Source organism: Camelina sativa, chromosome 12 (genome assembly GCF_000633955.1).
Source record: "Camelina sativa cultivar DH55 chromosome 12, Cs, whole genome shotgun sequence".
NCBI lineage: Eukaryota > Viridiplantae > Streptophyta > Magnoliopsida > Brassicales > Brassicaceae > Camelina > Camelina sativa.
The window spans coordinates 19054172-19066115 of record NC_025696.1 but is presented as its reverse complement, the minus strand read 5'-3'; the positions used below and the strand labels follow the sequence as shown (position 1 = coordinate 19066115).

General features: G+C 35.3%; 3 protein-coding genes and 1 pseudogene across 4 annotated transcripts; 3 read left to right on the top strand and 1 right to left on the bottom strand.

Annotated features, from left to right (window-relative positions):
• Nucleotides 237-2248, top strand: LOC104732183 (integrator complex subunit 3 homolog). Its single transcript, XM_010451719.2, is given in 1 exon segment — nucleotides 237-2248. A coding segment is annotated over 1 exon segment (1581 nt). The 5' UTR covers nucleotides 237-340; the 3' UTR covers nucleotides 1922-2248.
• Nucleotides 2574-6482, top strand: LOC104732182 (transcription termination factor MTERF5, chloroplastic-like). 2 transcript variants are annotated; one of them, XM_019234192.1, is made up of 6 exons: nucleotides 2574-2721; nucleotides 2982-3064; nucleotides 3156-3205; nucleotides 3296-3514; nucleotides 3619-5236; nucleotides 6133-6482. In XM_019234192.1, the coding sequence occupies exons 2-5, from the start codon at nucleotides 2994-2996 to the stop codon at nucleotides 4749-4751; spliced, it is 1473 nt and encodes a 490-aa protein (XP_019089737.1). In that variant the 5' UTR covers nucleotides 2574-2721; nucleotides 2982-2993; the 3' UTR covers nucleotides 4752-5236; nucleotides 6133-6482. The 2 variants fall into 2 exon arrangements, with proteins under 2 accessions (XP_019089737.1, XP_010450020.1); XM_010451718.2 differs by having other exon boundaries at nucleotides 2927-3064.
• LOC109128201 lies at nucleotides 5088-6479 on the top strand. The gene is made up of 2 exons (XM_019234193.1): nucleotides 5088-5236; nucleotides 6133-6479. Exons 1-2 carry the CDS (start codon nucleotides 5108-5110, stop codon nucleotides 6232-6234), a joined length of 231 nt encoding a protein of 76 aa, XP_019089738.1. The 5' UTR covers nucleotides 5088-5107; the 3' UTR covers nucleotides 6235-6479.
• The window catches only part of LOC104732181, a 1917-nt pseudogene continuing 864 nt past the window's right edge, over nucleotides 10892-11944 (bottom strand).

Genomic DNA, 11944 nt, shown 5'->3' with positions numbered 1-11944 from the left:
TTGAGTATTTCTGATAATAAATTAATTTAAATAAAAGTATTTGTAATTTCAATATTCGAAATGGTTAGCAAAAAAAAATATAAACTACTTCAAAAAAATGTGAATTTGGAATGGGTTAATTTAATTAAATTACTTTATTACAGCAACAAAACGACAAAGGTCTGTGTCGTTTACAATCTATAATAAGCGCAGATAAAAGTCAAAATTAGAATCAAACCAAAACTTTAAAAGTCAAAATTAAAAAACCCTAAGATTTTGTTTCCGGCAAATCTCACAAAACAAAACAACGATGATGGTCTCTTCTCTCTCGTTTCTCCTTTAAGAATCGACTCTCAATCCAATGGAGAATGGAAACCGCATTGCTGCATCGAAACTGATTCGAGTCTCTCTACACGAAGTCGAGAACCAACTCGAACTATCACTACGTCAAGCCTTCGAGTCTCTCGAGCCGAAACTACGTCCACCGTTCTCCTTAGATATCCCAGACCCACAAGAGTATCTTGACCTCAATAAAGCCATCGTCTACGGAGTTTTATGCGAACCCGATTCATGTAAAACCCACATCAAGCACTTACACGCTCTCGTCACTGATGGGTATGCGCTTTTCACTAGTTTGCTTGTTGGAATCGTTGTTGAATTGTACGTTAAGCTTGTTGATTCCGCTAAGGTTCAGCTGGTTTGGGTAACGAAGGAGATGATCGATGTTTCGAGTGTTGGGATTGAGGATTTGATTGTGTCATTGCTGAGAAGAATCGGAACTGGGGATTATGGTGATCAGAATGTTTGGCTTTGTTCTGAATTAGTGGGTTTGTTTCTTGAGAAATGGGATTGTTTGCTTGATGATTTGCCCTTGGTGTTGACTAGTGCTCTGTATAGTTTTCTTCGTTTGTTAGCTGATCATTGTAGGGTTTTAGGCGTTGTGAAACTTGATTATGTGAAGAGGTTGGAGATTAGATTCTGTGTCAAAATGTTTAGAGAGCAGATGCATTTGTGTTTGAAGATTGGTAGGGATCTTGTCCGGTTGTTGCAGGATCTGTCTCATGTTTCTGAGTTCATGGAGATATGGAATGATTTGGTCACAAACAAATGCTCTGAGATATACCAGTTGAAGACTTCGAGTAGATACTTCCTTCTTCGAATCGCTCCTGAGATGGAAACCCAGTTAAGGTTTTTGCTTGGATATGTGAAACTGGGAAGCCATAAGCGGCATCAGATTTGGTTCTTGAAGAAGTTTCTTTTGGGTCCTGAGAAAGAAACGCTTTTGATCGACATAGTGCGGTTCATTTGCTGTGTTATTCACCCTACAAACGAAATCATTAGATCAGAGATCATGCCAAGATGGGCTATCATAGGTTGGCTTTTGGAACTGTGTAGGCAAAACCATCACATCGAGCGGAGTGTTAATCTGGCTCTGTTTTACGACTGGCTCTTTTTCGATGAAAGAATTGATAATATTATGAATGTTGAACCTGCTGCTCTCTTGATGGTATGGTCGATACCACAGTATCCACACATCACTCACTCGTTACTTGAGTTCTTACTTCATATTGTGGAAACTTATGACATAACCCGTCGGGATATGATTGTAAGAGGTTTGACATCAGCGTTTAGAGAGATTGAGCGAAAAGGAGTTATTCGGTCGCTGGATATATTCCTAACGAATCCTGCACTTGCGCCAGATTTGAAGAAGAAGCTAGCAAATCTGTTGTCATGTCATCAGGAGAAGGTTCCTGTGAATCTTCATCAACTTAGTGTTCCTTCTAAGCAAGCGTTTCTGTCTTCAGGTGCTAATTTAAAGGAATGCAGCACCAAAATGGTTGATACCCCTCATCAGGGGTTGGACAAGTTGGTTGAAAATGTAGCAAAACACTAGATCCCAGGTTGAACCATTTTCAAAGAGTTTATAAGACCTTCATGGTGAACAATACATAGCACTTTGTCTATGTTGCAAATCTTGCATCAAACTACAGCCGCAATCGACTCTCACTACTTATGATTCAAGACAGTCAGTACTTTAGGAGACAAACAATTGAACACCTTAAAGAGAACAAGAACAGAGGAACGGAGGTAGAAGAAGAAGAAGATGGTGAGACGTTAAGTTTATAAGCATTAAGTTGATCCTATCTCTCTAATGCCAGAACCGAATTTACAAGATGATGGAGAGCTCCACAAAGATGTTTATCTGTTTTAACAAATGTTCTAAAAACTCTTGGCTGATGATATCAGTGTTTAAAGCTGATTCTTTCCAGCAGTTCTCTAGACCTCTACATGTGGTCCAAGATGTTCAAAGGATGAGAGACACATGGTATTCGTAAAAACAAAACCTTGATGAATGAATGTTCATATGAACCGGCCAAGAAGGGAGTCTAGCAATCTACCATCTCAAGTTTAAAAGGTCATAAAAAATTATAGAATGAACACAGCTTTTAGTTTTGTTTTGACAGTCGTAACACAATATCTTTAGTCGATAAACCAATCAAAATCCTAGTATATGATATTGACTTACGTAGGCCCAATGGGCCTTGAAAAAGTTACGAAATCTCGACGACCAATTGGAAGTTATTACCCTCGTCGTTCCTCCAATCATGTCGTCGTTTCAAAATCCCAGTTTCTTCTCACTGAAGAAGAAGCTCTTGCTGGGGAGTTCTTCAAGTTGTTTCCTCTTCAATCGGATTGTAATTTTGTCGGGAAAAGTTAACACCATCCACGATTCGCAACGAGGTGATTCGTCAATCTGATTTTGATTCCTCTCTCTGCCACAATTATGTTTCTCATCCTCTGCTAATGTTTACCATATCTAGTTCGCATCAAATCCCTAGGCATTAAGAATTTGCAACATAGTACTGTTTCATAGCTGGAAATTTTGTTGATGCTTGATTCCTATGCGTTAATTTGATTTAATTGCTTCGATTTCGATGCTCTACAGGTGTATTGAAAAGTTTGTGTTTTTAATGCTTCTTTGGTTTCACCAACTCCATTAGCAAGGAACAAGAATGCAAAGTCTTAGTCAACTTGGACCTTCGGAGATTTTCCTAGTAGCCAGAAGAGATCAACCCAGTACGAGGTTTGTTACTTCTGTGTTTTCTTCTATTTAATCTGGCTCGATACCGTCTGTACTGTAGTAACATTTCTGTTTGATTCTATAAATTTTACAGGGCACAGCTTTGGTTCACGGGAAGACTCTCTTTTCGACAAGAAACAAATGGTTAGTAAAATCAGAATGATACGTTAAAGAAGAATCTATCTTCTTTGTCCCAAACTTTTAAAAACAATAATGATGGGTTGTTTTCTTTAGGGGTTCGTTTAAAGAATAGAGTAGAGTTTAGTCCAAGACCTGTGCCTCCAAATCTGATTGCAGCAGAGAAAGAAGAAGCTAAAGCTGTTTTAACTCTATTCTTCAAGAAGCAAGGTCTTAGCAACAGTCTCTCCTCTCGGTTAATCAACAAGTCTGATCAATTCATTGACCATTTAGTCTCCAGGCTCCATTCTGTTCATAAAGCAAGATACCTCGTAGGTTCGATCTTTCTTCGTTTTAAACATTTTTTACTATGTATTGAGAGGAGCTCAGATGATGAACTTTAAAAGTGTGATTTATTTGATTGTTTTCAATTGTAACAGGAAGAGAGCTTACTACTCTTGAGATCCGAGACTCTCTTGAACCTTACCTTGAACAGCTTCATGAAGAACACGGTGATCTCCTCTCTGACCTTGTTGTGAGCTACCCAGATCCACCAGCTGAGCCTAGACCTCTTGCCTCATCTCCACTTCCGGTCTTACAACCTCGTGGTGACACAAATTCTGCTGCAGACACTCGGAAACTCAGAGCTGTGTCTCGAGTCAGTGAACTTGATCCAGAAGGTGCATTACGTCCTCAGACTCTTTACCTTCTTGACCTTGGTTTAAACCTAGAGCAGATCAAAACGATCACTCGCAAGTTCGCTGCTTTTCCTTATTACAGCCTTGATGGAAAAATCAAACCTGTCGTTGAGTTCCTTCTAGGCCTTGGAATTCCTAAATCAGACATCCCCACAATCTTATGCAAACGCCCACAGATATGCGGAATCAGCTTAACCGATAACCTCAAACCGACAATGGTCTTTCTCGAGACACTTGGCATTGATAAGACTCAATGGGCAAAGATCATTTCCCGTTTCCCAGCAATACTCACTTACAGCCGCCAGAAACTTACTTCAACTGTCGACTTCTTAACCCAAGCCGGTCTCACAGAAGAACAGATTGGGAAAATCCTAACCCGATGTCCTAACATCATGAGTTACAGTGTAGAAGACAAGCTCCGTCCAACAATGGAGTACTTTAGATCGCTCAACGTGGATGTTGCGGTTCTCCTTCATCGATGTCCGCAAACGTTTGGATTAAGCATAGAGTCGAATTTGAAGCCTGTAACAGAGTTCTTCCTTGAAAACGGTTATAGTTTAGATGAGATAGGGATTATGATCTCAAGATATGGAGCTTTGTACACATTCAGCTTGAAAGAGAATCTGATGCCGAAATGGGATTACTTTCAGACAATGGATTATCAGAATTCGGAGCTGGTGAAGTTCCCGCAGTTTTTTGGGTATAGTTTACGAGAGAGGATCAAGCCGAGATATGAGCTGGTGAAGAGAAGTGGAGTGAGACTGCTGTTGAACCAGGTTTTGTCGCTGTCGGGAGTAGAGTTCGAGAAAGTTGTTAAGAAGAAGATGATGAAACTTGCGTCTGTAAACAACGTAAGTAGTGGTGATTTGTTGTGAATGTTCTAGTTTTAGACTAATTAATTTGCCGGAGTTTAGGATGATCAATCAGTGAGTGACTTGACTCTCATAAGACCAAAACAACTCTTTTGTTGGGCCTTACTTGAATAGGCTCGCATATATATATTTCGTATTCACAACTCCAATTTTAAGAAATGTCCAAATTGACCCCAATTCTATCGCGAACCACTAATTTTAAGTCGGTTCATCGCTTCCGCGAATCCCAATTTTCTCTCGATCGATAAACCCTAAAAAGCTCATCACCGTTCAATCTGAATTTACATCGATCTTGATCTCTGGGCATTGTTGTTCCAAATTGATCTCTCTATCTCTCTCTCTCACTATCGGGAAAGAAAATGTCGTCTGTAGGAACATCGAAAGGGGTACTGGAGATCGTAAAGTTTGGTGTCTACGTCGCAGTTCCGATCGTCCTTATGTATACATTCGCCAACAACAGCACCAATATCAAGAAATTCATGGGCAATGTAATCATCATCTCACTCTCTCTGTTATCTTCTGATTCACGAAATGATCATCACTGACTTCGAATTTTTTTGGAAACTGATGCTTGTTGAGTTCTCTATTTGGCATATATTTTGATTAGGAAGTTTGTTTACTCTGGCATATATTGTTAGGAATTCTCAGAGCATGAGTCACTGTAGGAAAAATAGAGTTGTTACTACCAGAGGATCTCAGAAACATGTGTCGTGTCGTGTCGGTGATTCTGAATAAATATTTTCTAACTGAAGCTGTTTTTAAAACCTGTTTGTTTCAGTTAGGGCTTTTGATGCTTGGTTATTAAATTAACTTTGTTAAGTTGTTGTTGTACACTGTTAGGAACATAGATTGATTGGTTAGCTGTGAATAATTAGGAATCCTATCTCTCAACTTGGTAAACGCCATTGTTGCTTAAATCACTGTAACACTGAGAAATATGGTTTATAATCTCCTTGAATTGTCAATGATTCTTCATCGTAGTTTTCAATTTGCTTTCATTCGAAGTTTCGATGGTAGTTACTAGTTAGGGAGTTTTCTGGGTCTGACTCCATACAACAAACAGTCTGCGATGTTTCATTTGCCCCAGGTTGGCTAGTTTGCGAGTATTGTATCACCTTCGGGGTTTTGCTGAATAGTTAGGAAATGGTAAGTCTACAATGAGTATTTGTTGTTCTTGACTGATATATCAATCACGGATTGAGATCTTTAAAGCACTCACGATCTGATTTGTTTCCGTCTTAATGTTGAATGGTTCTACATCATAAGTCCTTTTGACTTCATTCAGAATTTTGCTAGTATTCTGGTTCTTTCCGGGTCTTACCAAAGCACAGTGTGCAATGGAGGCATTCCCTAATCTTCCAAATTTTGGCTATTTGTTGTGCAGCGTTCATATGTTGTCTATCCTGAAGAGGCACCTCGACCTCCTCCACCCGAGGAGCTAAGGGAGATGGCACGAGAGCTCGCCCGTAAGAAGAATCTCTCTTAAGAGTTGTGATCAGACGGGAAGGACTAAACAGAAGAGTTCGATGTTATCTGTAATAGTAAAATTGCTCAGCGTAGCAAACTGACATATAATAAGGTAATGTTATGTTGTTGATTCCTGTAAGATCAAAAAAATGGAATGTACAAGAAAAGCAATAATGACGAAGAGGTGGCATTTGTTTTGTTCAAGAACCTTGGTTACGTTTTGTGCTTAAATACACATAAATGGATACATCATTTGTAGTAAAATTACTGAATCAGAGATTCATAACTACAGTCTGATAAGTGTTTTGCTTTTGGGATCTTATTAGGGACATTCAGTTGTGTACCTTAGAAGAACTTTGAATATGAAGTACACGCACGATTTTAAATGAAACTTGTGTAAATTGTGTAATACTGTCTAACTTCACATAACCTTTACTATTAACACATTGGTGGACCATATTTTGGGCCTCGAAATTTAAAATAAAATAAAATAAACTAAAATGATATTAAAATTTAAATTATTAGAAAAAGTAATTTGAAAATAAGCTTTCTTCAAAAATTTCAAAGTTCTTTTACATTTTGAAAACGTTTTTTTTTTTTTACAACTAAACTTTGTATTAGACTGTTATTTCGTGAAAAATTCCTATTTGTATAATGAACTTTGTAAAGTGTCTATTTTCACAATATTCTAGTGAAAAAGTGCACATAATAATAGTATAGTGCTATAAAATTATAAAACTATAAATATCAGTATAATAAATAATTCCAAATTATCAACCAAATTCGTTCTACTTGCAAGATTTTTCTTTTGTATATTTCATTCTGAAATCAGGCCGAAATTATTAAATGTTAATGAGTTGTGTTTTGGGTCTCTAATTTTCAGCGAATGAAAATTCTAAAATTACGATAAAATTCAGCGAATAATTTTCTGAACTTTTAAAAAGAAAACTCCTATTTCTGTAAAAGATTTTGTTGTTCACAATTATTCTATAAAAGGCCTATTTTTGTATAAAACTCAATAAAATAGCTAGTTCTGAAAATATCACCCAAATCCATTGTATTTGGCTATTTGCAAGATTTTTCTTTGAATCCGCGTACTAAAGATTCTGACCTCTCGTTTTGGTACGTTTTTAATAAATTTAATTGTCAAAACTAATCTTCTATGAGTTTCTTATGGATAACCTCTAAATTATTTTAAATAGTGGTGTCATCATCTTTTCTTAGCTGTCACATGTTATTGCTTTTGCTTCTATTTCTATAACGGGTCATAGATTAGAGAAATTAATGATGCTTCTCAGCTTTAAATTACTTTCACATTCTATTTGTATACTTAATTGATTTATTTCTATATTGTTTGTTCTCTTAATCAGTTTATCCAAGCTGTCCGTCTTTGATTAACCCTTTTGGATAATCTAGCAAAATGTTTCAGTTAAGATAAGCCAAAACTAATCTTCTATGAGTTTCTTTTGGATAAACAGTCTTAATCAGTTTATCCAAGCTGACTTTAGGGCATCTCTAACTTCACTCTATTTTAGAGTCAAAACTCTTTTATAGAGCAACATTTACTTCAGATTGCTCTATGTATAAAGCAACTTTATTTTCACCTTTATTTTTTTTACACTAACTCATGTTTTATTATAGAGTTAATATATTTTAGAAGAAAAAAATAAAGATATACATTGGAAATAGTCTTAGTTATCTTCTCGTTAGAAAATTTCAAGTAGAAAAAATGTAGGTTTTGATGCATACCTAAGCAACACAATTTTTTTGTATATAGGATTTTTTTTTTTATGATTTACCTAAACCATTGTGTATTATTTTAATTTCAGAAACTCGTATCTGTTCTCAGTAGCTTTCATATTTACTAAATACTAATAAAGAGTTTAAACACGTAAGTGAAAAGAAAAAGGTTAAAAACAAAAGAACCAAAAGTCGTCAGTGTAACAAAACACAAGTTCTGTAAAAAGTCTTTGGCCTAGAAATCTCACATCTGTTTTACTTCTTGTTTCTATCATTTTGGATTAACAGTATTTATGAAGAAAAAGTTACTAGTTTTATTTACCTTTATTTACTTTATTAGAAGGAAAATATATACTACTAAAAAGAAGTATGGAAGAGAAAAAGAAAAAAAGAAATCAAAAGGAGGAAGGGACCACACTGGTCACCAAATATTCGGGGTCTAATCTCAATGCGGATAAGTCTCTCTGTATTTATGTGTTCTATAAATAGAGAAACATATATTTTTGTAATCTCAAAAAAAAAAAAGTTATTTATTGAAATCGACATTGTAATAATTGTATGCAGAAACTCACAAGTATAAATTATCTCTTAAAATATTTAATACTGCCAAAAAAAATTTTAGTGTTTTGGAAGGGAATGAATGTTTCACAATATAATCAGATATTTGACGAAATTGTGTAGAATTAATCATTTATATCTAAATATTTCATTACACATTTTTCATAAACAGCTGACTGCATCTTATTGAATTGTTAACCTTATTATTTTGTGGAATTAAATGAAAAATGAGAAGGCATGTCACATGCGAATAACAGAATAAGCCCATGACGATACGCCACACACAACTAATCACATTCCTTTTTTTTTTTTTGGACAAACTAATCACATTCATCTTTGGCTCTTTCTGTATTCTGAATTTTTGAGGGTCAATAATGTTAGTAAGACTTTAGGCATGTCAATGTAGATAGATAGGTCTCTTTACCATTAGCCATTAGGTTCGTCATCTTGCAGGTTGGTCCCCAAACATTAACACGCTCTATACGTAATCCCATCTCTCTCTCTCTCTTGCCTTAAATATATATACGTTTTACTCTACTCTTTTTAATTTAAATTGACTGAACACTCTAGAATATACTATTAATTATGTTTAGTTAACATAGCTTTTTTATCACTGAAAATTTATGTTAGTAGCTTATATTTCAACATTTTGGAAAGTAACCTCCATATGTCTAACGATTAAATATTAGTATCTCCATTGTGTATATAATACAGTACTATAAGATAATTCTGATTTGCAAATCATTATATCATGCATGTGTCAAAAGAGCCAAAGAGGTCCAATAAAATAATAACACTACTGTCACTAACACTATCACAAGTTGGCTGTGCGTAAATCTTTTATTCGTCTGACGACTATCTCACAAGTCACAAGGCAAAAAACTCAGGTGATAAAAAGCAAACAGACAATGAAACGAGTATCCTAACTGTTCATTCGAATGAGTGGGTGGAAGGTTGTTTTCCCAAGCCGATGGTTTTTGCTATATATCGTAAGTATTATTATGGTCTTTATTATTGAGTTATATACATTATTTTTGCTTCAGCCAAAGTATTTAGATATCCTTTTTTCTTGATGTAAAATGGTTTTGGTAGCGATCCCACAAGGGTGAATTAACTCCAAAATCCCGTCCTCAGTTTGGATTTGAATCTCTAAGTAACATCTAAAATATGAAGACTAATTACACGAACATCATCTATTGTATCTAGTATCTACATCTAAATGTTGTATTCGGATGCAAAAATGGGAAAAAAATATAAACTATAAACATTTTTCAAATTCACAAAATATATATCATAATTTGGTATCCTAATTGTATCAATCACACAACTGCCATAATGGTTCTTTTTAAATTTGTTATATTATAATGTGTAAGTTATATAACATCAAAAGAATATATAGTGTCTCATAATGGATTACAATGCCCCACAACAATGATTGTGATGCCATTACATATTGGTTTGGTTTAACCGTTTTCAAATCATAACACATCTTTACGGAAACAAAGTTAGGTCCATGTAAAAAGTTGGTCTCGGCTTCGACTAAAAATAAAGCAAACACACAAAAACTTCATCTTTCCATTTCAAAAGTCTAACAGAACATTACATTACGTCTTTATCGAACTAACCACTATTCTCTAATCTAGTTTTGATTTAGTCTAAAATAAGACAACTCCTCAATGTAAATGCAATAAAGGAAAAAAAAAGAATTTTTTTCTTGACCGTTTAAGAATAAGAAGGAAATATATATGCCTTTAAATCGTCACAAAATAGAATTGGATCATTTTTTGTATATTATGGTCCTAATCTATATTCAAGTTTGGATCTACCGTCTACGTTAGAACTACTCTATTTATGTATATGTAGCCAAATCCACCAAAATATTTATTTCACTGACATACGATATTAATCCAAAACGTCCTACAGAAAACATATATATATATATATATCTTTTTTTTCATAAAAGTAATGAAAAGAAAAGTAAAAAAAAATACAAAAGAGAATATTACACTGTTCAAGTGAACAGCTGTTACACTCCAAGATGATGCCACAGAGACTGTTTCTTTCTTCTCGAATGCTGCCGTCATCGGAAAAGATAATTAAAATATAAATTCTGATTACTACTTTTTTTTTTTTTTTCCTCCGATTACTACTTTATTAGTATCATCTTTACTACAGTATTTATTAAATTTTCTGACTTCCATAAATACGTTGTGGTAAATTTGAAGTTTAAAGTGATTAATAAAAAAACATGAGAAGTTTAAAGTTGTCATAAATCTTCTGTTCCTTTTGCGCCAACATATTTTTTAAACAGAAGTCGCAGTACAAATTTCAAGAAAAGTAATTAATAACCAAAACAGATTAGACTATTACCCGGGTAATATAATAATAATACGTCTCTGTTACTTTTACTGTGTTTTACATACCAAAACAGAAGTAGAAGTAGTAGTAAATGAGTAACTACTGTTATATTTTTGGGTAAAATATTGGGTAATCCTAATTTTATATATTTGTTTATATTCTGCAAATTTGTTTGTTTAATTCGAAAATTAGCAAAAACTAGAAAAATTCAAAATTCTAATTTTTAGGGTTTATCTTTGAACAGTAAAGCTAATCCCGTGACAACCTTCGCTTCTCTCTTCACCAGCTCTGCCACGTCATTATCATCATCATCCGTAATCATAATCATAGAAGAAGACTTCAACGGCGGCGGCGGCGGCGACAAGAGTTTCTCCTCAAAAACCAGCAGCTCCGGTTCAGCCACGGCGGTCGCGTCAGAAGTAACCGGCGACGGATCCTCGCCGTCGGAGGAGTTGTTTCGAGTGTAGGAAGATAGCCATTTAGCTCTCATGTAATCAGCTTTCCTCCATGGAGGGAAATGCATACCTTTCTTCTTCAAGCTCTGTTTCGCTGCTTCAGAAACCATTGACACGATCTGAAGAATCCGATCAGATTTTCCGACGAATATCAACGGCAGAGATTGAAGCAGCGCCTTGTAACCACTCGTCTGCCTTGCGATCTCGAACTCCGATCTAAAATCAACGTCGATTAGAATCCGTTCTCCGTTCACAATCACATCTATGTACTCATACTCACCTGAAACAAATCATCAATTAGATTAAAAAAAAACCAAAAAAAAAAAATCGAAGGTTGAAGAAGAAACCGGTTAAGGAGATTGTACCGGCCGGTATAGAGCGAGATTTATCCCATTTGGATTTACAAACCGAAGAATCGTAACCGAGAGATGAGAGTTCAACAACAACGATCTTTCTCAATTCATCTTTACGTTTGATTGATTTGTTCTTCTCTATAACCTTCACAGCTTCATTTAACAGAGTCTTCTCAACAACGCTCGCGCATGGAATCAAGCTCTGTAATAAATCAAATCAATACAGAGACTATGATGAACAGAACAAAGAGAGAGAGAGAGAGAG